A 24,119-nucleotide genomic window follows, 5' to 3' on the forward strand; every position below is an offset into this window, starting at 1 on the left:
GAGCGAGGAGGCAAGAAAAAAAAAAAAGGGGTGTGTTCATTGTGAGCTATTTTAACCCCTAAAGCAATGAAAAGTGCGGCACAATTGAAAAGTGAGGCCTCCAGTCATTTGGATATCTCCAACTAGGGTGCAACACAAATTCCAAGTATCGGAGTATTAAAATGTAAGCATGAAGCGTATTTTTGCTGGCTGGGAGTTGCTATAATTAATAACGTTAATAACGCAATGCTGCATTTACATGGACAAATCCTCTCTTCAATTAGAGCACCTAGCAGATGAGCCAAAGTGTTCTTTTAATTGGGAGTTACAAAGCGTCTGATCCAAACAAATATTTCGAGGTCCCAACTCTATTACTCCAGCAGAGCTTCTAACCACAACAATGATGAACTGTACTTTTCTTGTGGCTGAACATTTATTTCCAAGCTCTTGCTGATTTAATACGTTGGTCTATCTTTTTATTTTTATTTTTTTTTTAACCAATATATTGAATAATTCCTGCTGGAGTTGCTGATACTGGCACCACGAGGAAGCAGAACATCTCCCTACAGACAGAGGTTAAGTAAATGTTATTGTTTGCGATGCTATTAAGAAATGCTGCCAGTGGAAATCAAATCTGCGGTGGCTTCCAGTTACAGAGCTTTTCTTTCTGCCTTCCCCAGTGCCCTGAGGGGGCTGAAAGCCCAACAAGGTCTCTAGTTCCCGAAACTGGAGGAGACCCATGGCCTCGCACAACTCCCAAAATGTGGCATCTCAAAAGCTGAGGCAGGCGCTCAGCCCTACCGCACTGCCGTTGTTTTGTTGTTTTTGTTTCTTTTTTTTTCCATGTATTTCTTCTTATACTCACCTACGAGCTTTGCTGCGGGGAGCCTATCCCCCCAAGGCTCAGTGGGCCGTAGGAATGTGCTTATGTCTCCTGTTTTCATCTGCGAGGGAGTCTTTGTGCCTGAGATTTTGGGGCACATCCACATGCCTTCCAGCCCGGAGCTGGTGTGCGCAGGCAGGCGGGAGCCTGAATGGACCCGGCAGAAGGCTGCCTGCACCTACCCACGCAGACGTACCCGTCAGCTTCGGCAGCACAGCCCAAAGGGGCCAAAAGGGTTTCTGCCAACGTAGAAACCATCCACAATGCTTTCTGCACAGGAGAACGGAGCAGTGAGCTGCCCGGGTGACTGACAGCCACCGCATGAACCTTGCCCATTGATCAAAGTAATTTTAAGTGTAGTTATTAGAAAGAGAATTGCCCCTGCTTTTCCCAATGCCTTGTATTAGCTTGGAAATCGATATTATCAATTTTTCAGAGGAATCACCATATTTCTTACAAAGTGCATGAGAAAAGAAGGGGAACGTGCAAAACCAGCGAGCATGCTGCTACTGCTAAGTGACTCCTAACGATTGATCAGAAATGTATGCTTACAATTTCCTTTGCATCCTGTTCGCTGAGAAGAGCGAGAAAGAGTAGCTCAGCACAGAGTTAGTTGTGTTTTTTTTTTAAAACCCCGTTTCTAAAGACAGGGCGAGACAAGATTTATCAGCGATGCTTGCGCCGGATCAATATAGCTGGAAAAGAACAAGTCCTTCCCTCTGTGCTGAAAAAACAATAATAATAATAATAACAGCAGTAATGAAGCAGATGATTTCTCAGCTGGCATGCAGATCGATGAGGGCCACCTGTGCTCCAGGCAGGGCTCAGTGCGCTTCCAGCTCTGTGCCCAGGGAGCATCCTGGACAGCCACAGTTCAAGCCTCCATCAGACAGGGAAAAGAGCATCCCTGCCCCAGCAGAGGTATAAACCAAGCACCTTCTTTCACTGTGTACATTCAAGGAAAGGGTGAGCTGTCAGACCAGCTTCAACATGAGGTGGCCAGGCTCCAGTTCCCCATAAAGTCAGTAAAGCTACCAGGAGGAGGGGACGTGCCCTCAGAGGGCAATTTCCTTCCATACAAGCTTTCTATGAGGGTGATGAGTGTGGGGCTTGCTATTTATGGCTGTGGGTGGCCTCAGTTTCCTCCATCGGCTGTGCTGGTGCTCCCCAGCCCCCTCGTGTCCTCATCGCTGCTGGTGGGACAGCTCAGCTGCCGGGTCACCACGCTGCCAAAGCAGCTGACTAAGTGGGAACGAGCGAAACCATGCATTAAATCAAGCTCTGCTGCTTGTGAATTAGGCCCTGAATGTTGCCAGAGCTGTGTGAGATGAGTTCCTCTCAAGATGACCCGGCACCTACTTGCTAAAGCAGGACTCTGCTGGAGAGACTCGGTGAGGTGTAAAAATGCATTTATCAGCTTACTCTACGCTGCAATCTGACAAATTAGGAAACCTAACAGCAAGAGCCAAACTGTATTGCTGTGCTCCTTCCTGGAAAACACCGAGGGGAACGTGCTTAGAGACTGACTCATCATAAACCGAGTAGCAGACCTGAAAGACAACGACGGGGGTCAAACCTTTGGCTGAAGCGACACCAATGGCCACAGATGCAGAAGCTGAAGATTGGCTTCCCGTTACGGAGCTCCGAATCCCACAGCACGCGACCTATCACGAAGTTATGTCAACATAAGACATTAGTTTTATACCTCAAAGGATCCAGAGCTGCAATTACAGCCGTATTTGCAGCACAGAGAGGCTGCAGACATCATGTATGGCTTCAGCAGATGGTGATTTTAACTATTATTTTTTTTTAATACAGAAATTCTCAGAGGATGCCCTAAGAAGATGAGCAACTCAAGTACATTTTGACCCAAGATCAGAAAAACAGGATAGTTTGGGATAGTTTAACCGGGAAAGTAACTTAGGGTAAACTGCTCCTCAGGGGGCTGATGTTACCTAGCACATTTGGATGTAAAAAAAAAAACCAAAACACAACAACAAGAAGCTAAACAAGAAGCTGGGGAGAAAAACTACAGGAGGGCAGGCAAAGCCAGGGAGGATGGCAATCTGTATTCAGCAGAGATGAAAGAAACCTCCTGTCTTTCTTGCAGACTCTAGATACTCAGAAAGTATGTGCTAAGGACAGGCATCTAAGTGTCACTGGGCTGCGGGCAGACGTGAAAAAAGCCAGATGTTTCCAGTTTTAGAAAATTAAAGGATTTTTCCTCTTCACTCCGTTTGCTCCTTGCCCTGTTGTTCTGTCATTATTTTGTATTTACAACGCCTCATCCTTTTGTCGCGGAGAGTGCAGCAGAAACCATAAAACCAGGCTGCCTGGCAACACAGGCTGAAATATAACAAAACGGGTTAGGAAGAAGCAAGGTCCAGTTCGACCACGCACCCGCTGAGCCGCCAGCAGTACCAGAGGAGCCCTCTCCTCCGCGGCACCGTGCTGGCAGCATCCTCCGGCCACGCTCTGCTCGCCTCCTGCACCTCAAGCACCAGATCTGGGTTGTAAAGGCCTCGATTTGGCATTTCCTCTGCTTGCATTTTATTTCGTAAGACTGATCCTTGTCTCGTATTTGTCTTGAACAGGAAGAAGCTCAGGAAAGGATCAAAACACCCAGATTTACGCCACCGGTGCAAGGCAACCTCCCCCTGCCCACACAGGGCTCCATTCCCACCTTGGCCACGCACACAGCAGGCGGCTGGAGGCAAGAGAGACACCAGGGCTTATTTTCATATGTAAGCTTTAAAAAGCAGCTTTCGCTTCCGTAACTGGAGTCTTCCTCACAGCTAGTTTTGCATAAAGGAAGCTAAGCACAAATAGTCAAGAGTCTCTGCGCATCTTTCTCTAGCAAGTGTGAGTAGTCTTCAGTCTATGATCATACGAGTATGATACTATTAATGCTAGTGAAAGTCCATCTAAGCAATCAACTCAGAATTAATACTCTATATAGATGCCAAGGACACGTATCAGAGCCACAAGGTGCCACGTTCCTAGAAATGACTCAATGTTTCGGGTATATTGTGGCAAATAACCTCAACAGGCTACCATAATATGTTTTGCCACAATATTTTTAAAGGGAGGTGCTCAGCAAATCCCCCAAATCTGACCTCCCGTCCTTCTGGAACTGCTACCAGGGTAATGAAAGTGCAGTGCCAAAACCCATATAAGTTACAAACCCTTCCAATGTGATGCATGAGTATCAACAACGAAAAATAATCTATAAATAAACCCCAAGAAAAGGCATTAGGGGATAGGAAGCGCTTCCTCTCCGACGATGCTTTTGTTAGCATTTACACAAGAATCCTGTTCCGGGGAGCCTGAAGTAGAAGCCGACGGCTTTTGCAGGGGTTTGGGGGAATTAAAAAGAAATTCAACCTCGCATTTTCACTTGCTCACGTTGTTCACAACCCCTCACCCTTTCTGCTCCGAGCAGAGGCTTTGTGAAAATTCCCCGCGCTGGCTTGCGAGGCGGGCAGCCCCGTGAGATAAGCCCAGCCACCGACCGAGCGAGCGGCTTTCCGATTTTCGGGTGCCCTTCCTGCCCCGAGGTCAGGCCTTCTTCACCTCCACAACCAAGGTGCCTGACGTCCCGAAACCCCAGGGAGCTGCCCAACCCCTCTGTCCTCCCCGGCGTGGTGCCAAAATGGGCTTCACACCACACCGGGCCAGGCCGTGAGGTGACAACCCCTGGCTCCCTCCCGCCAGCCGACGCCACGCCGCTGCTGCCTGGAGAGGAGGCACACCACCACCGGGACCCCGCGTGTCCCCTCTCGTCCCTCCTGTGCCTTTTCCCCAAGTGCTTCGGGGCTGTTTCTCCGCACACGTGCGGAGCAGCGCTGGCATTTTGCTCTCTGCAAGCCCCGACACCGTCGCCAGCCGGCCCTGCACTCACCTCAGCTTCTCCTCCTGCCAGCCGGGCTGCCCCACGCTATCCGGACGATCCCGTCTCCTCCTGTACAGACCCGACTGTGACAGCTCTTTCAGCTGCAAGGCCGTCATATTCCTCTACCTGGAAGTTTGTTGCTTTTTTTTTTTTTTTTTTTTTTTCCTTTTGGTAAGGGTTAGGGGGTTGGCTTCGGCTTGGATTTCCCCCCCTCCTTCCAGATGTGGCTGCCAAGATGCCCGGAGAGAAGCGGCTCGGCGCCTGCACACCTGCGCCCGCCGGAGCCGTGAAACCTCCGCAGGCAGGCAGGCAGGCAGGCAGGCAGCCGCTCGGCTTCCTGTTCCTCATAGGTACACACCCTCCTGCAGGGCACCACGTTTCCTTGATCACTTTATCACACCTCGGGGATGGCCGCCACAAGCTCACCGGGCGCCCCAAGGGGCTCTGCTGTGCTCCCACCCGGACAGGAGCGACTCCGGCGTGCGCCGTGCGAACACCGCAGCCCTTCCAGAGCCGTCTGGAAGTAGCCAAAAAAGAAAATCCACCGGGCTGTAATGGGCTAGAAAGTCTTCCCCACTGTAATTTACCACACAAAGGAGCTCATTAGTGCTATAAAAGTGCGGAGCTACTCAAGCATGCCAGCAAACTCCAGAGATTAATCCAGCAAAAAAAATTGTGCGGCAAGGAAACTTCAGAAATCAGCACTAAAACACTCTTTTGGCAACACAGCAACACTGTGCTAGTCAGACAATCCAATCACCTTTTTTTTTTTTTTTCTTTTTCTCCCCTACTCCTGGCTACCAGAAGGTAGCCGACAGCTCTTTGTCACATTTTGCAGTGATGGAGCGTCCTGTGTCGCTTGCAAAGCAGGAATGAAAATGTTGAAGGTTTCCTGTGAGACAGGAAGGCGGCTAGCAGAGATTTGCAAGCTGCGTGCCTCATCTCGGTTAGTAATGAAAAAGTCTTCATTTGACTGGGAAGGTTTCAAAGAACCTTACTCCTATTTCAAAAAAAAAAACAATTAATTTGAAGCTTCTTTGATTCTTGGCACATAGGAGTCCTGAATTCACCGTGTTCACTTCTGCGATGAGTGTGGGGGAGGAGACGGGTTGGGTTTTTTCAAATCAACTCCCATTTAATAAAAGCAGAGAAACCTAACAATTTGCAATGAGTGTTGAGACCAGGACAGGAAACAAGATCTACATGGCGTGAATCTCATGGTTTATTGTTAAAGTGCTTATTTTGTAGTGGAATACACACAAGAGAGCATTACTGTAATTCTTGTAAGAGAGAAGTGCAAAGTCTGTACTAATGAGCTTGTCACTCGCTATCAGTTTTGTCAAGATTACCAGACAGAACGCCAGCCCAGGAATTTTAGATAATATTTTCAATGTCAGTCTGGAATGTCATCAAAATATAATATAAAACACCACACCATGGAAAAATAATAAAAATTACTCTGGCATCATATAACATGCCAAATGGATGATAGTTAGAGAGATCCCAAGTGATTTATACGATGTTAGAAGGCTGCCCGCATTGAAGTGTCAGCAAGAGCTATATATCCGTACTCTTGTCCGCAGAAAATGAGAAGGATCGGTCACAATATTTGCCTAAACACGCTGCATTCCAGTTTCGAACAAAGTACTTAAAATTACTTCTCAGTGCACACAATAGGATGAGCTTAAACATAATTAAACGACAGTTCCCTGCAGTCAGCCAGTGACTCAGTGAAAAGTTAATGCTGCTACAGGCGGATGTTCAGGATGGAGGATGACAGATGCCCGTGGCACAGCAACATTTACACGTTATCAACTGTTTTTACTGTGCTTTAAATACCAGTGTAGCAAAGACAGATCTTTGTCCAAACAATTTCAGATAATAGCAATCTAAAAAGTGAAGACAGAGCAGGTTTTTGCTACGGAGAAGCTCTTTATAAACTAATAAAATTCAACTATTACCTAAATTTCTTCATAACATTTTATTGACTACAGTAGCAGTCTCTTCAGTGTACTTTTTTATTAATCATGATACGAGTCCATCAAAAAATAACAGAATAATCTTCCCTGGCTTTGCTGCAAGTTGCATTAGTGTGAAGCAGCATTAAAATCCAGGTTTATCTGTGTGGACAGCCGCTGAAGCTGCATGGCCTACAGGACATCAGCTTTTACAAAATGTGCTTTGAAACCTCACGTGCACCAAACTGGTATTATCGGAATTTAAAATCTGTATCAGCAGAGAGAGCACATCAATTAAAGGAATACAAGAAGTCCAGGCACAAAAATGAATTGTTTGTTACAGAGCTGCTTGAGATCAAATGGCCTCAATCCAAAGGAGGGCAAGATGGTTATTTTTTAAAACAGATGTGGTAGGCAACTCCACGGCATGCATTTTTAACTGGCTTCTTCAGCAAGCCTTGATAGGGGTCTAGGCTGCTTTAGAAAAGACTTTCTTCTTGGAGGACTTGAAGATAAGCTACAAGCTGTCTGCAAGAAGAAATCCAAGCGGAATTCCTTTTCTGCCCCGTGGGATCCTACACCAATTCTCACGAGAGACAAGGCTTCAGATCTTAAATTACCCAACTGTTAAGTTCCGAATATCAAATACACATTGTAAGGGTGGTTGTCAGCGAGGTGCTGGAGAATGCAAATGACTTTTCTCCACTAACGTGCTGAAAGGTTTCCCAAAAGCAGCTCAGATGGAGCTAGCTCAGCAGGAAGAATTTCCCAAGCGAGTGCCTCCTGCTCCCCCCACCTTCTCTTACCTTCCAGCCTCTATCTCCTGTTTATAATTCAGTTTTAAGAGATTACATTCTTACATTCCTCCTGCATAGGATGGGGCTACTTGGATCTTGCACATTCCGGGAGAATTTTTGAGGACCAGCCAAGTTGCCACAGCTCCTCTTGTTACCAGCAACACACAGCCTCCTTTCATCTTCTGCACTTTGAAGATTCATCCTTCATTTCTGAGTGTGTGCCTCTTCACTCACGCAACCGGCCTTCCTCCCTCCCCCAAAAGAAAAAGTTCTGCCTACGTCGCTGCTGCAATCTGGTTGATAAGCACAATGCTGTCAATGTTTTGTTAGAGGAAAATATTCATCTGCACCTAAGTACCAAAAGACAGAACCTAAACTGAAACTATGCGCAAGTCCTTCATCCACCCCAAGCTATAAATGACTTTTTGTTATGTGTTACAAGGGTCGCCCTTGAGTTTTCACTTCAGTCCTACAAGGCATTTATCTTGATATGTCAAGCCTGAATTTCACTGATATCTCATGCCAGCGAAGTGTTTTGCAAGTGTTTGTGCTTGCAAGTGTTTTGAAACAAAATTCCGAGCAAGTGCTATTGCTTTGGGGACTGTGGGTATTCAGCAGGACTTTGCAATTGAAAACCATTTGAGACAGGCTGTGACTTGTTACTTTTCACTATGTTCAAAGGGACAATCTGTGATGACCCCATGTTGTGAATTTAAAATAATAATCATTTTTTAAAAGTGCTTTTAATTCAGTGCATTTCCTCGTGAGTTCTCATTTGCAGAGTACACGTTAACTACATAGATTAGGAAAGACAAGGCTTTAGTGTTCTTATTCCACACAGAGAAGCCTTTATCAATGTTATTGATCTTTTTTTCCGCTCCAGTGGCACAGTCTTGTACTTTTTTTTAACTTTGAACAGGCAACGCTACTTCAATTGAGTTTAGTTTGAAGATTTTCGAAGTGATAGAAAAAGCTGTTTACAGGGCAGCACAAAAGGTCAAAAAAATAAATCCAGAGAGCATCACGAGAAGAGCAAGCAGATGCCTGTTGAGCACCCACAGCTAAAAGGTGGCAGCTCACGGTTTGCTGCCCGGTGTTCCTCTGCCCATGGAGAGAATGGTGCCAGCAGCAAAGCCAGCATCAGGCCAGCATGAAGCATCCCTGCAGCAAGCAAAGGAAGATGTTGACAACTCTTCTGGCGGGTTTGTAGGAGCCAGCAAATTTTGTGATGCGCCAGCAGCAAGCAAGGTGCTGAATGACACCGTGGTGGCGAGCCCCGGGTGACAAGGATGCCATGGGTCGCTGATGAAGCAGATGAAGATAAAAGGAAAGGAGCGGAGAGAAATCAAGCCACAGATCTACGCACGTGAACCTTGAAAAGGAAATTTCAAAGCTTCACAGGAGCCTAAATGGTTGATTCACGGAGCTAAATAATTAACTAATTACATGTTTCCTTCCTTGTGCCTAATGGGACTCCCACATCTGTTTTGATGTCTCGTGCCCTGCTCCACTTTGCAATCAATCAATCCCAAAGCGTGCATATTTAATCTGTGGATGGCACTAAGAGCCGAGGCGCTTTATCCACGTATGCTGCAAAGCACTGCTATGGATTTATGTCCAGTGATCAAGTGCTACTGTCATCATTTGCCAACAGCTGCTGGTTTACCTTAACCTCTTCTAATTCTGAGTACCATAAAAAACTACGTGGTGATGTACAAGCATGGGAAAAACCTTCTCTCCATCTGGACTCGAATCAAGTTCTTTCGGCTGCCTCCTGCGAGCTCTGCGCCCCCTGACCTTCTGCCCAAAGGATGCATAATTCAGCTGCAAACACATAATTTTCTCCAGCAAGTGGAAAGCTGCTCGAGGATGTGCTTAACAATATCTCCCTCTGCTGGGAAAACGCTGCCTTCTTGCTCAGTTCCAGCATTTCCCTCTCCAGCCGGAGGGATCGGAGTATTATCCCAAATTCATTTTAGTAATTCACACTGGGGCCAAGCTGAGAACAGAAGGGCATGACAAACCAGCAGCTGAAGATGCAGGTTATTATTATAACCAGACATGTATGCTGTTAATCAGTTGATGATCAATGCATGAGTAAGAGTGCCAGGAAAACATGTGACACAGCATGAATCAGTCTTCCCTGCTGTTTGTAAATAAGCCTCTTAAAAAAAAAAAGGGCGATAAACAAACTGGAAAGCAGTTGGAGGGTTCAGATGGACATAAATAGTCATACGGACCCTGACCTCACGGGATAAACATCTTAAAAAAAAGGCAAAAGAACAAAAAGATGGGGAGGTGAGGGTAACAAAGCCAGCAAATTCAGGATTTTAATCCATTTTAATAGGCTGGGATATGTGGAAAAACACAGGTAAGGCACACACACAATTCCCAATCTGAATTTCTAGAAAGAGAACCTTCCTTCGGGAGCATTTTACTGTCTTGGTATTAAAAGCCTCTTCCCAAAAGAGATTTTATTTTCAAACCTTCTCAGGAGGACAACCTGAGAAGTCTTATTTTTAAGCAAGTTGTCTTCCACCAGCACCCTGCTACCGTTGATCTATCCAGAATCTCTCTTCTATCGTCATGAGATAAAACACCACTGAAAATGGGGTTAAAAGCCCCCGGAGCCAGCTGGTTCCCCAGGTACATCCTACAAAAGGCCAAGAAAGCCTCAACAACAACAACAACAAAAAAAGACAACAAAAGTAGAACCATAAAATGGGTGGCAAGTGAAGGAAGCACTCTGTGTTTCAGCACTTTGATGGCTGGTTTTGTGCCCCAAAAGCCAGCGAGCCTCTCGAGAGCCACAGAAAGGATGGATGATCCACTCCAGGAGGGCATCTAACAAGACCTGGTTTTGCAGGAGAGCGAGGGAGAGATCTCAAAACAGGCCCCTGGCTGACTTTTCCCCTTTGCTGGAAGAATGGGAGCATTAAAGATTTCTTCATTTTTCTCCAAAATGCCACCAATCGAAGCTAAATAAACGGGAACAAAAAAAAAAACAGCTGCCTAAAAACTGCTTCCTCTTTTGATTGCCCAGTAATGAATTCTCCTCGCCCCTTTGATTTCCGTCTAACAAATAATTTTCAGATGACCAATGCTGCACTGCAAGCAGAGAAAGACAAAGTTCTCATCGAGATTTCATAACTTTTACACTGAAATGAAAAGAAACCGGCAGAGGCGGAAGATTGCGTGCTCCCTCTGAGAAGGACAGAAGAGCTCCTGGTGGCCCTCACAACACGGACATGCTTGAAGACACCACCACCACCACCACCACATAGACACCACCACCATAAACACCACCACATAGACAGGCAAGGTGCAATTTTCAGTCACTCAAGAAAATCTTAAGTTTTAAGTATGCACATTTGGGCTTCAAGGTTATTAGAACTTGTAATTGTTATCCGTGAAAAAAAAAAAATCCATACAGGAAAATAAATTCACAGTGTGAAAGAAACAAAACTAATTTGTCCTGAAAATTATGAATAATGGAAAATGGAAACACTCACCCTTTAACACTGCAAACATTACTTTTAGATTCTGCAGAGAAAATAAAAATATAACCTCATACAGATTTTTCAAAACATTTTAAAGCACATGAAAAGCATCCTTAAGATTTCTATATTAGAGGAAATGTCTTACATCCAAAAAGCACCATTGCCCCACCTGAGAAGGTTTACTTCACTGGCAAAGTGACTGACTTTTGAACGTAAAGAACTCCCTCAAATTGCACCAGAAGAGACACAATTTCGGCACCAGGGGGGACAAATCCATTCCTTCCACTTAAATTACATGTTCAGGTTCAGCTCGTCTGTGGTGGTCTTTCCAAAACACGTCCTCTTCACCACCCCGATCGGCACACCAACACCCCACTGCTCAGTACGGTCAGAGATGGCATAGATCTGCAAACCAACCCTGAATCCTCTTTCTGCGAGCCTGCATGAGGATGAAACAGTTTCCCTAAAAACCTTCCAGATGAGCAACAGCAAAAAGTGTACTGGGAACACCACGGCACCTCTCTATATTTTGAGAACGACAAAGGACTGTCCAAACCTCTATGAACAGTGCCACTCGCTTCTAGTAGAAAGGCAACCCAGCAAGCTGAACTATTACTCATCCTCCTCCTAATTTCATTTATCACTGCTCCCATACACGGCTCCTGCTCAGAGCAATTTCCCCGCAAACAACTGAGAGACCATACAACGTGTTGCCAAACTTTTGGCTCTAAAAACAGTGTGGCTTGCGTTCCAGCAAAAAGAAGAGATAGACCCAAGAACATTCGGGTGGGCACTTACTGACAGGGTGTATCCTCGCCGGCAGCAGGTTCACAATAAGCAGCCCTTCCCATATATAGCTTTACAATGAATACCCACTGTTTGCACGTTTTCCCCGTGGTTATTACTGGTAGTTATGATAAAGAAGAAAAAAAAAAAGTGACTTAGCAAACCACTTCCTTTTTTCACCCTGTAAAAAAAAAAAGTGATGCAGCGAAGAAGACAACAAATACATCAAAGCTCACAGTTTAGGCTCCACAAAATCCATCGCACAAATTGTCCACCTGCAAATCCTCCCCCCAAAAGGAAGAGTATAGCTTAATTTTATCACTTTTTTTTTTTTAAATGACAAAAGTACTAAAGCCTGGAGTGGGAACAGCCAACAGCTGTAGGTCCACTTCTTGGGATCATTCAGGGATTCTCATCTTATGTGTTTCCTGATGCTCCAGGGACTCAACATGAATGTGGTAACTTCCGTCCCTTCTGTGGTTTACCTTAACTTGTGGCTTTCTGTGCTCTCACAGCAGTCCTCGGGTTGATCAGCTCATGCTTAGAGGGCAAACTGTGGCTGATTCCAGCACAGGGTTTCAGAAGGGGACTACGTGTCTGCTGCACGGTTGTAAACAGGCACTACATGCCTGCTCCAAGGGTCTCCTCATTTAGGAGTCAAAAAGCAAAGGAACAGGTAACAACACCATGCATAAATCCAGAAATCTTAAGGGATATGAGTCACAGCTGGGAGTAGCAACACCTGAGGTCGCGGGTGAGCACTGAACAGCAGCACAGTGGCACCCTACACCACAAACACCTCTGCCAGCGTCAAAGGGAAGGAGAGAACTTCTCTCCCCACTCTCCCACCCACTTCAAAATGAGGAAAACCCTTTGACTTTCTTCTTTTCTGAGGTGAAGGCAGACAGCTTCAGTCTCCATCTCTTGGAAGACCACCTCCTTCTCTGCTAGCCTCAGCACTGGGCAAGGACTAACTGGGAATGGAAAACAACCACCGCCTCCTAAAGCAGCTCACAACCTGCATGGCTGAGCAGGAGCTGAGCTGCAGCTCTGTTGTGCTGACACAGCCCAAGTTCAGTTTTCCTAAAGCACTCCGAATCTGTTGAAACCATTTCAAAGACCCCAGGCAATCCTTTACAGCTCCAAGCAGCAGTCCCCCCACGACACACAACATCCCCCTGCCACCTGCTGTACACCCAGAGCTCTGCCAAGCGCACCTGCCAGTGATGGGGATGGAGAAGCAGGATGACAAAAACTGCATATGGGGAAGGTTCGTGAGGCCACAGCCTCCACAGGGGACATGCATCTGGGCAGAGCTTCCCCTGAGCTCGACTCACACAACAGGATGGCTCCAGGACACATACCAGAGGAGATCTAACAAGCAGCATCATCCACTGCATGCTCTTAATGGAGTGACTTGTGGCCTGCTTACAGAGAACAAACCATGAAGAATAAGTTTTCATATGCTTTCTTCCATTTAATAGTGGGTTGGACAGAGCAAGTCAAACAGTTTCTAAAGGTTTCATGTTTCCTAACCACAAGTATCTAACCCTCCTCACAGTATTCAACCACATACTGACAACACGGGTTGCAAAATATTCTTGTAGAGCTTATAAAGGAATTGAAGAAAATTGCTGCTCTTTTCTTGATCGCTCAGAAAGGTATTTATCAATTTGTGCATTTATGGACAAGACTGCTAACATTCCTGTCCTTTTCAGATTAGTGCTTGTTTTACAAAACAGAAGTTAAAAGTAAATACAGAATGGGCAAACATGACTTTGATTCTCCAAAGCAGTGAAACTGAGCAGGGCCAGTCTTTGATTTACAGCAGCATTTAATGGAGAAACTGATGTGCTGCTTTGAGACACAACATTTGTGCTGGGATTTGACAGTGGCCCTAAATAAATAGGTCTATTTGGATATTTAAGACTGTACTTAGTATACTGTTGTGTATTTATCTGCAACATTCAATGAATTTCTGAAGTCTGTTGCACAATGCCTTGCCTTTTAGGGCCTTCTTGCAAGATTTTTGTCAGAAAATGCATTTATCTCATTAACCTTTCCTGAATATTTTGTTTCCATGCACCAAAAAATACTATTCTATAACAACAGATACTAAATTTGCTTTTTCTTCTCCACTATGTTTCTCTACACTCTCCTTCTTGCTATTTCTGTCTTTAGGCCACTTAACCTTATCAGTAACCCTTTTCTCTGGACAAATTAACAATGTAAGTTATCTTTCCAAGCTGCTGTTTCCTATAACACCGCATAGTGCTTCCTCATTTGAACTCCTTATCTCTTCCTGTGAAGTCCCGCCAGCACAGAAACAGCGGCGAAGTCGTCTTAAATTTATCACCAGACAGTTGACCAGACTAGGAGACAGAATGCACCGCAGCTTTGTCTCTCAAAAGCAGCATGGCAAATGGCAAGGTAAGTGCAGTTTGTTCCTGAGGATACAAAAAAAAATAATAAAATCACAATAAAGCAGTTGCAGCGCGGAATGAAAGAGAGGCCACTTGCTATTCCAGTGTGTGTTATTTCATATATTGCTCGTACGCCAGCAGGCCCACTTGCAAAGGAAGCCAAGGACAGTTGGTTGATTCATGGTGACTGTAAAAGCTTCATGACTGCATGGAAAATGCCAATAAGCATCTGTTAAAAGGGAACTAGGAAAACACGCGTTAACTTTTAAATTAACACTTTTTTTTTTAAAAAAAGAAACAAGTCTGAGTCACTTATTAAGGAATTTGGCCTGGGTAAACACGATTTTTCAGCTTTGTTTACTTCAGGGTAGGTGGTCCTATTGTATAACCAAGCCAAAACGCTGTGCTAAAAGAAAACTTGCAAACGACTTTACAGCAGGGAGCAGGATGAGGCCAGCCCTTGCTAACGTGCACTGCCCTGCCTCTGCGGTCTCTGATTGCACAGACCAGGCATATAATGGGGAAGTGCAACACGGAGCCACTTCAACCACCCCAGACGACCTCACGAGGTTGTGGCACTGAGCTTCCAGCACCAGCAGAAGAGGGGGTGGCAGCCCCCAAGGGAGAGGAGAGGGGCTGAGCATGGGCTAGGCCTGGAATGAGGCCGGTGTTGTAAAGCAAAGGTTGCTGATGGGAGGGAACTGCTTCAGTCCCACGTTTCCCATAGGATTTCCCTTTGCTCTTTGCAGCAGAGCAGCAGCAGGTCCTCACAGCAGCTCCCCGCTAAGCTCTCGGAGGTGCTGGCATTGCCAGGGGCTGGTGGAGAAGGCAGACAGACGCACCCTGCAGCTGCCAGCCCTGCCACCCCGAGGGGTCACCGCTCACAGAGCAAAGCAGAAGGAAGCACTTACTCACGTCTCAGCTGTTGCAGTCAGACATGACATGACTGGGCTGGTCTAGGAGCTCGCCACCACTGAAAAGGCAAAGTCTGGTTCCTTTTCTTAGGTTCCCCGGCTCTTCCTCCCGCAACCACCACGCTCCTTCCTCACCTCCAGCCCCAGCTGCAGGGAGCAGTGCCCTCCTTCGGGCCATCTCTTGCTCTCACCAGAGCTCTCCCCGAGCTGATGCAACCCACCAGAAGACGACCTTTTTATGGTGGCATCCCCCCTGAGGTGGAGGGGTGACCCCATCCCTGCACCCTGCAGAGCTCCCCGCAGATGGAGCTGGAGAGCTGCACACCGCTGTGGGCTGCACTCCTCTTCCTCCTCCTCCTTCTCCTCCTCCTCAGCCCTGCCCTGATTGCTGCTCTCCCATCGTATCATGATGCTGAGCAAGTATTTGGTGTCAGGAGCTGTCAGAAGCTTCCTCTTCTCTAACATGGATAGGAATAACAGGAGACAAACATGACCTTTCCACCAGTGTACTCCTGGAAGATGTGAAAGCGGCATTTATCCTGTTGAGCAGGGCAGTGAAACCACAGAATTTGCCCCAAAGCTAATGCAGTTTTGAATCCCTGAAGGCATTTATGTTCACCTAGCTGCCTACTTTGAATCTGCCCACAGTCCTGCTTGCTATTATAATTCCCTTATAACGCCCAGGACTGCATCAACCAGACCCTGAAGAGCCAGGATCCTCGTGGCCAGAAGGGGAAGAGATCCTCACCACCATTCCTACCTCCTGCCTCCTTCTCGGTATGTGATGGGGGAAAACAAACAGCGAGGCTACAGCTGCCCAGCGTGGCTGGATCGCTCCTCGTGGCCAGATCCTGACGCTTGGGGAGGCACACGCGTGCAGGCAGCACGGCCGTCAGGGCAGGGTCCCATTTCTCCTCTGACTGCACCTCCCTGCCCGGCCACACCATCTCCTTTCTGGAGGACGAGCATGCAGGAGGAGGCGACGCTGTTCGGTGAGAAGAGGGACTCTAGCTCCCGGGTAGGGCTATCACGTTTCTCCTAATTCGCTCACAGAGGCTGCAGACACATTAACTCACAACCAAAATAGATCTGCCATTCGTGGAAGCAACCCTGTTCCCATGTTTCAGGAAAGCAGAGTGCACCAACTAGTGGATGCTGTGCTCTCTCTGGTCTTTTCCAAGTGCTTTTTAGGCTTTAACAAGGCCTCTCTGTTGTCCTCCTCTGGCAGGCCTGCTCTCAGGCTGTCTCAGTAATGAATATGCAGCCCTTTCAAACAAATCTAGGTCGGCCACCCTTTGTTTTTTACACACAACATTTCCAAAAGACGATCTGCTTTTCAGTGCAAGCACATCATAATGCTAGGTCCTTTCAATACACCCTCAAGATCCCCTTTTAGCATGCCACGGCCATTTGAATTCTCCTTCACGAGTGCTTCTCTTACCACTTCTCTTTGTGACACTTCAGCCTCTTCCTTGTAGAGCTCTCTCCAGCCTGCCACGACCACTCTGAATGCTTCTCCTGTGCCCCCCGAGGCTGCTGCAACCCCTCCTAGGTCAAGGGCACCTGTAGACTTCACAAGCTGTGTCCAGGTTACTGATCGAGTTATTGAATGCCAGTGGGAAATATTTTGGCTATGGAACTATAGCCATAGCCATACATTGCCATAGCCATACATTGCTAGGGATCAAAGTTAGGCTTACTGGTCTTAAATCCTCCAGCAGTCTGTTTTTGCCACCTTTTTCAGATATAAATCGTGCATTCACTCTTCTGCTAGCCCTCTGGGGCCTTTTATATGGGCTCTCAAAAAGCATCACTAACAAGCATTACTGTGGTCTCTGTACTACTGCTGGCACCACAGGCACATGATTAAGCCAAAATATTACAGAAATTGTATCACACTGACATTAATGTTGAGAAAGGCACTCTTCCTGAACATTACTGCTGCACATTGCTATTATCTTTAAGGATTAAATGGTAACAGTGACAGCCAGGGGAAAATAAACAAAATTCAGTGCAAAAGGAAAGGCTATGTCTGTGGAATGGTATGGAAAGAGCAGAAGATAAATCCCCTTTAGGAACTTATTTACACATTTCATACTGCTCCTAGCTGCACTCACTGCCAGCTGTGTGAAGCTGGAAGCAGGCTGCACAACCAGCATCATGCTGTGAAACCGAAGCCCATGATGGAGAATGTCATTTATGGGCTCCCCTGTCCCCATCAAAACTTGGAAGGTGAAATGAGATTGTGCTGAATCCACGGCTCTTGCAGAGCATCCAACAGTAATACTCTGCCTAACACTATTGTTAACCACTTTCCTCCTAAGCTCTCTAGCCCCAGAGCTTGGAAGTTTCTCACCAAGCACAAGCTGTTCCATTATACTTTTGCAAAAAGGACAGCAGCTTGGCTGGTAAAGGCAGAGCATGGACACTACCAGGTGACATTTATTATTTATGTGCATCTCACTGCATCTAACAGGTTTCTTGCTGAAGTCTCAGCCAAGACAACATCTCTCTGGACCTGACTACCCAGTCTGGGCTGCACTACAGAACAGAAAAGAGAGCTAGGGCATGAATGCCTGCCTGGCAAAACAGCAACAAGCCAGAAAACTTACTGACTGCAAAGCCTGGATTTCTTTCAAGAAGGATTTGCTCGATGCCTCGATTAAGAAACTGCACAGAATTATGGCGTAATTCAGATATCTGTGGCAATCCTACTTGCAGATGTGAACTTCTCAGTTACTGATTGACTGTGCCATAAAAAATCATTAAAAAGGTTTACATTTAACAAGACTAGAAGAATAAATTTAGGCAGCAGAAATGGGAAAAACAAGTTATTACAAATCAGACCAGTGAAGATGAACTCAGCTTAATTGTTTGGAGGGGAAAATACAGTGAGTCACCCTTTAAAATTTCAAGCGTTCCCAACACAACCTCTGACAAGACTGTAAATTACTTTAAAGGTTCAGAAAGGGACTGTAGGCTCAAGCTTCAGATGACCTACCTACCTACAAATAACTTTTTTGACTATTGAACATCATTCATGTTATTAGCCGGGTTTCGATTTTTGAATAAATGTGTCAACATCAAACTTCCTTGAAGCTTTTTATTACCTACTGTTTAGAATATTTGCATACTAGCAACAGAAATCATTACCATGTGTGTAACAAAAGATTTCTGTGCTTATCCTTCCACCTTACCCACCACACTGCTTTCCTCTCTTGCCTTTTTCCCACCCTACTGAAGGAGATGAGAAACTGAAGAGTGCAAAGATATGTAAGGATACATCTTCTCCAGACTTTCTAACCAACTGGAAATGCACACAACATGCTTTCTGAAGTCACAGCAGACTGAAAATTGTCTTTTCACAGGCCGGCCCATTCCAATCCACATGTCTATGTTGTATGTCAGGGTTTTAATACTCAGGAACTCATCCACCCCTTCAGGCCAACAGCATTAGGGTCTTAGATCTGCAGAAATCATACCAGAACCTTGTCCAGCTTCATCACCCAAGATTTGCAGTCCCTGCCCATCGCCCTCCTCCCCTCACCTAGAGGCTTTTCCAGGGAGTTATTTTCTGGATCAGTGCTTTTATAGCAGTACAGTTGGAAGGTGCAGGGTTACATACCGTAACAAAGAGGCAGGATTGTGTGTTGAATGTTTTAGCTGGTAAGAAGCAAAAAGGTATTCTTCAGAAGACAAAACCAAAAAAAAAAAATCCGTAATCATTCACAGTTAAAGTCTTATGTTGGACTTTAGATGCACAAAGCTTTGGTGTACTACTACCAGAAAATGCTAAGGGTGCCAATTTGCAGAAAGCCAGTAAACACATTGCACGTATTTTAAAGCTCTGACAATTAATTCTGCTTTATGTGACAACAGCTATGCACAAACTTTCTAAGCTGCTGCTGTCATCTGATTCTTTTTTCCCCTGAAAGATGGGGACACCTTACTGCAAAGCAGGGCAGTCATAGTTACAGGATGAGCTGAGGTACTACTCCATCCTGCTGGCTGTAACAAAGAACATTGCCTTTTTTTTTTTTTACTTGCGGAATTTTAAATGCACTGTAACCCTAGAATTGTATTCCTCTGGCAGTATTTTTTTTCTTATTTTAGGTAGGAAGGGGGGTGTCAAGGCAGACACATTCTCCGGATGACTGATGTCTTTACATACCACAGTCCTCTGCTGCCTGCTTCCCTCTGCTATGTACAGACCTGACTCTTGTGTTTGAGCATCTCATGGTCCCTAAATTATTTTCCCTCGAGCACTCCTGCAAACTTGGGAACTGCTGTGCAGCTCAGCTTGTAGCCTGGAAATTTAAGGCAGGGGCAGCATCACTTACATTGGGTCAAAAAGGAGAGGGTGCAGGGCAGGGCTCTGAGCTTGCATACTCACTTCAGGCCACCTGGAGCCTGGAAGCACACTCCAGCAGGAGTTAAAAAGGAAAAAAAAAATCACAACAGTTTAACTCAAGCAAGAGGGAAGGGTTTCAGGGCTTGAACTCCTGCGCAAAGCATTCATTAGTGGTAAACTCCAACTTCAGCTGCCAGCAGGGCTGGCATTCAAAAACCCTCTCTCAAAGCACCGGGTGGAGACACAACTGGGCAGGGGACATCCGGCAGCACACTCATTTCTTACACCACTGCGAGCTATTTTTTTTTTTATTTTTGTTTTTGAGAGGGGCGGGGAAGCGTTTTTCAAAGAGCGAAGGAGCAGCCGGAGGAATCCGGGCCCGGAGGCGCGGCCGGGCCGGGAGGGGCTGACGGGTCCCGCCCGAGCCCGCCCGCCGGGCCCGCGCTCCGGGAGCCCGCGCTGCTGCCGCCGCCCGCCCGCCCCGGGGGCTCCGCGTCCTTCCCGCGGTGCTGGGCCGCAGCCCCTCCGCCTCCATCCCTTCCAGCAGCGCCCCTGGGCCCGGCGCGGCACCCCGTCACCACCAGCCTCCGTTCGAGATAAATTAATAAATAAACAGACCACACTCACGTGAATGCACTGAAATTTAACTGCTCCGAACACGTTTTTGCGTTTAGCCCGGCCCGTGCACTTAGGACACGTCTTCCGCTGGAGAAGGGGTGGTATTCAGAGGAATTACTTGTGGGATTAGTTTTGTTACATAGCGTCTGCAAGCTGGGGCAAGGCTGTATTTGCAGAAGGCTGAATTTAGCAGAGACATCATGAAGTGGCAAACAAGGGGAGGAAAAAAAAAAAAAAAAAAAAAACTTACCACCTGGCTACAGCAGTGGTCTCCAAACTATTTTGATCACATACCCCCTTATCAATAAAAACACTAAGCACACGCCCCCAACTTATGTATATTTATTTATAAATCATGTACATATCCTACTGAAGGTTTAATATTCCCATACCTCAATGCATTGTCATGTATCCTGCTTTGGAGACCTCTGTGCTAGATATAACATGAGGACAGTGGCTGCTGTGTGACAGAAGCAGGACGCCTACAGACAATGAGCAGATGACTGCTGAAACCCAATCGCTTCAATCTGAGGCCAGCAGAAATGATTTACAGACAAATTACACAAGAGACAGGAAATGAAAACTAGAGTGGGGGAATGGAAGGTCATATATTTACGTGCCCCTTATTCCCCCCTTTCTCTTTCTCCTAGTCTTTCCCCAAATCCACTTCCACTGCCCCCAGGCAGCTCCTCCACAGCCTGTTTATCTTGGTAGGGACTAAAATAAGGATCACCTCAAGTTTCACCTTTCTGCAGTTCTACGTCCTCAGTGCACCACCACAAGCACAAAAAGGTTGCTTGTGGGCTCTGCTGGGGGAAAGTTAATGGCAAAAATGATGGGTAGATGAACAACCAGATGAACAGAGGAAGTGCATTTGTTCACACATGAAGACTGCGGTGGTTTATGAGCCATTTCAAATTGATTTGCATAAACTCTGACAGCTATCTTTGTTTAGATTGAAGGGAGATGATTTTTTGGGTTTAAAGATGATCCCATGCACAACTCAACACTAATTTAAGGAATATGGATACATCAATCGTTATCTGCTCTCTGGTACCTGTCTCTGGCCCATCATTACAGGTTCTTACGCCAGTACTACCATAAAATATTCCAGTGCAACTTTCAGGTAGCATGTACCTCAGGAAACAAAAAAAGAATAAAAAGAAATACAAGCAAAAGAAAGACAGCACAAGACCTCTTTGGACTAACAGGGTGTGGTATTTCTCATATTTTTTCCATTAAAAGTACTTTTAAGTGCCTCTCCAGACACACACCCTTCATGAAAGAATGTGAGAAAGTAGCATTCGCAGGGACCTTAAAACCAATCTAAATATGGCTTTAATAATAAATCCCCTATGAAGTGTGTAATGTATATAAATGATCATGTTAAGATAAAGAATTACTGTCATGGTGTATCCTTAACAAGCAGTTAGAAACCAAGGTCTAAATTCAGGGCTAATCCACAGTCGGTTTTAGGTACATCATTTGTGCTTCCTCTGACAACGGACATTCCAGCTTCTACTTCCATTTACTTTCACTGCCATAAAAAGAGCCAGTCATGAAGTTCAGCTGCATGTCAGGAGCTCAGAACAGCACGTACATACTAACTTTTCTCTTCCCACAACTTAAGCTATGGTGTGAGGTCATTTGCCCAATTTTATTTGTGGGAAAATTTGTGAAAATGGAGAAAAGTAGCACTAGAACTCATCCTAGAATAATATGCTTATTTTTCCTTTAATTCAAGTTACGTGCTTATAATAATGACAGGAATAAATGAGAAACGTGTAAGCATTTTTCTAGAAAGAAATGTGCTTTACCTGGGACTTCCATAAATACTCAAAACTTACAATGAATTAATTTGAAAATACCACAACCGTACAGATTCAAAAGATCCCTGATGTACTCCTTTCAAAACAGCTATCACCAACCTAATCCGAACAAAAGACATCAGAATCCCTAGATGTTGTGTGGGACAAAAAGGAAACACTAGTTTTGTGCCTGGGGTATTCCAATGAAAGAAAGGAGTTCCAAAATTTATTTTCCTGCTTTCTAAGTAATACAGAGCTGCAAGGATGCCAAGTTATTTTGAACACACTGCATAACAAAATTCCACTGGGACAGCAAAAAAGCACCAGCTCACTGTATCTCTATTTCATTAACATTTCTAGATCATGACAATGTCAGTAACATGCAACCACTAAACCCATATTTATGCATAAGGTGTATCCCTTTTGGTAAGGTATAAAAAGAGTACTAAATTAATTTTTAAAAAGTTAACTTTGCTTCTCTTGTGGATGCCTATTTCAGTAGCTATCATCTGCTACTGAAAAACGAGGCATCAGTCCAAAGTAAAGAGCAAGCCTAGGAAGAAAAAATAAAGTTTTTGAATAATACTCCACAATTTTTCCACTAGTGCTTTTGACAGAAAGAAAAAGAGGAAGAAAAGTATTTTCATCTGAAACCACACATGGAAAAATAATTTGGCTTGCCTCAACGTTAGCGGGGAAAAAAGCTCAGAGGAAGTTTTTTTTTTTTGTTTTTAAAGCACAAAAAATCCCAATGCAGCACTGGGCAGAGGAAGCTCAGCCATGGGATCCCTCCAGCAGTATCTGCGGGCCCCAGTCTTGGTCCTATGTGCACAGGGGCAGCAGCAGCGGTCGTGCCTGGCTTGGTGGCTCCACAGGAGATCCCCCATGCTGCAGTTCATAACCTGCGGGCAGCGATAACCCAGAGAAAGGTGGAGGCACTTTGTCACTTTTCATTCTCACCTGACTGTGAACTTAGAAATGGGGAAGGAAAAGTGCCCTGCAATAGCTTGGAGTGCTAGTGGAGGCCAGCCTGCTGCAATGAAACCCGCTACTTAATGCCACAGCGCCTGTTTTTGCTACAACCAGGGATTCAAGAGACATTTCAGATTAGTTTTTCTTTATGTAAGAGATTCAAAATGCACTGGGCAGTGACAGAAACACAACAGTCTTCCCCATTGTCAATGCTCAAAACAAAAAGAATGGTGAAAAAGAATTAAGCAGAAGATGGGATGTCGCGCATCTCTCCTAATTTATTTCAGATCTCATCCTTCATGCCAGGCCTCTGGCTGCTCTTCTGAGCCATTTCAAATTACTTAAACTTCTTGCTGTCACTGCAGACGAAATGGTTCAAATGGGATTTGCGTGAGGGGGGAGACAAAGACAATAATGAACAGGGACAGCTCTGGTAGAAAAAGCTGGTACAGCAAGAAAGGAGTTGAAACAGCTGAGGGTGGGAGGTAGGGAGGGGAAGGCAATAGCCAGCCACAGCTAATAAAGGGGAACAATGAATCCTTGAAAACACAACATCCCACCAAGTCCCAATATGTTCCAGATTTATTAGTGGTTAGCAGTGAATGCTTGGAAAGAAAGCACAGGATTCTCAGTAAATGGATTTAAGACAGAGATACAGCCAGAAGAGATGATACACACCGATGTCATGCGAAATATACTACATGAAATGGAAGCAAGACTAATGGGAACACCTACAAAAAGCCAGTTGGGGAAATACTGGCCAGTTGGGGAACTGCTGCTGGGATGAAGGAGAACAGCTTCACATGCACAATGTTCAGAGATGGGACTCCATGCTTTATATTCCTGGGATCACTACAGAAGTTTTTAAATCCAGTTTTAAATTATCTTAAACTATCCTGTGCCTAAAACTTGAAATTACATATAATTCCCACAAAGAATGAACTCAAAGTGGCCCAAAGTTTCTTTAAATTTTGGTCTCTGCGTGTCCCAACTTTCAGCCTATGGATGCAAGAAGATGTTAGTAGTAATAATAATAAGAAGAATAAAAATAAACAGAAAGCAGCCTTCAGTTTTAACCGTCATTGCCAGGAACAATGGAGCAGCAATTAAATACTGGAAGCAAGAGGCAAAAGGGAAGAAAAATAAATGAAAATAAAACTTTCCTTGTGGTCAGATAAGCCACAGGCTTTCCAGCTGAATTCCTTTCAGTTACAGAGACCTTCATTAATACATTATTT

General features: G+C 45.4%; 1 protein-coding gene across 7 annotated transcripts in view; it reads right to left on the reverse strand.

The window, feature by feature from the left end:
• LIMS1 (LIM zinc finger domain containing 1) overlaps positions 1-24,119 on the reverse strand; it is a 64,205-nt gene that overhangs the window by 26,910 nt on the left and 13,176 nt on the right. Inside the window, exon 1 of one of the 7 annotated variants that reach the window (XM_082784353.1) lies at positions 20,494-20,565. The exons of 2 other annotated variants lie outside the window; for them this stretch is intronic. Coding sequence is in view for 3 of the 5 variants with exons in the window: in XM_082784348.1 (XP_082640474.1) it covers positions 4,764-4,870 (107 nt within the window). In the remaining 2 variants the exon portion in view is untranslated. Of the gene's footprint in view, positions 1-4,763; positions 5,018-11,807; positions 11,879-20,110; positions 20,257-20,493; positions 20,566-24,119 lie in introns of those variants that run through there. 4 more of the 7 variants (XM_082784352.1, XM_082784350.1, XM_082784348.1 and 1 more) reach the window with 4 other exon arrangements.

This window comes from Aythya marila (assembly GCF_965140915.1).
Source record: "Aythya marila genome assembly, chromosome: 1".
Lineage (NCBI taxonomy): Eukaryota > Metazoa > Chordata > Aves > Anseriformes > Anatidae > Aythya > Aythya marila.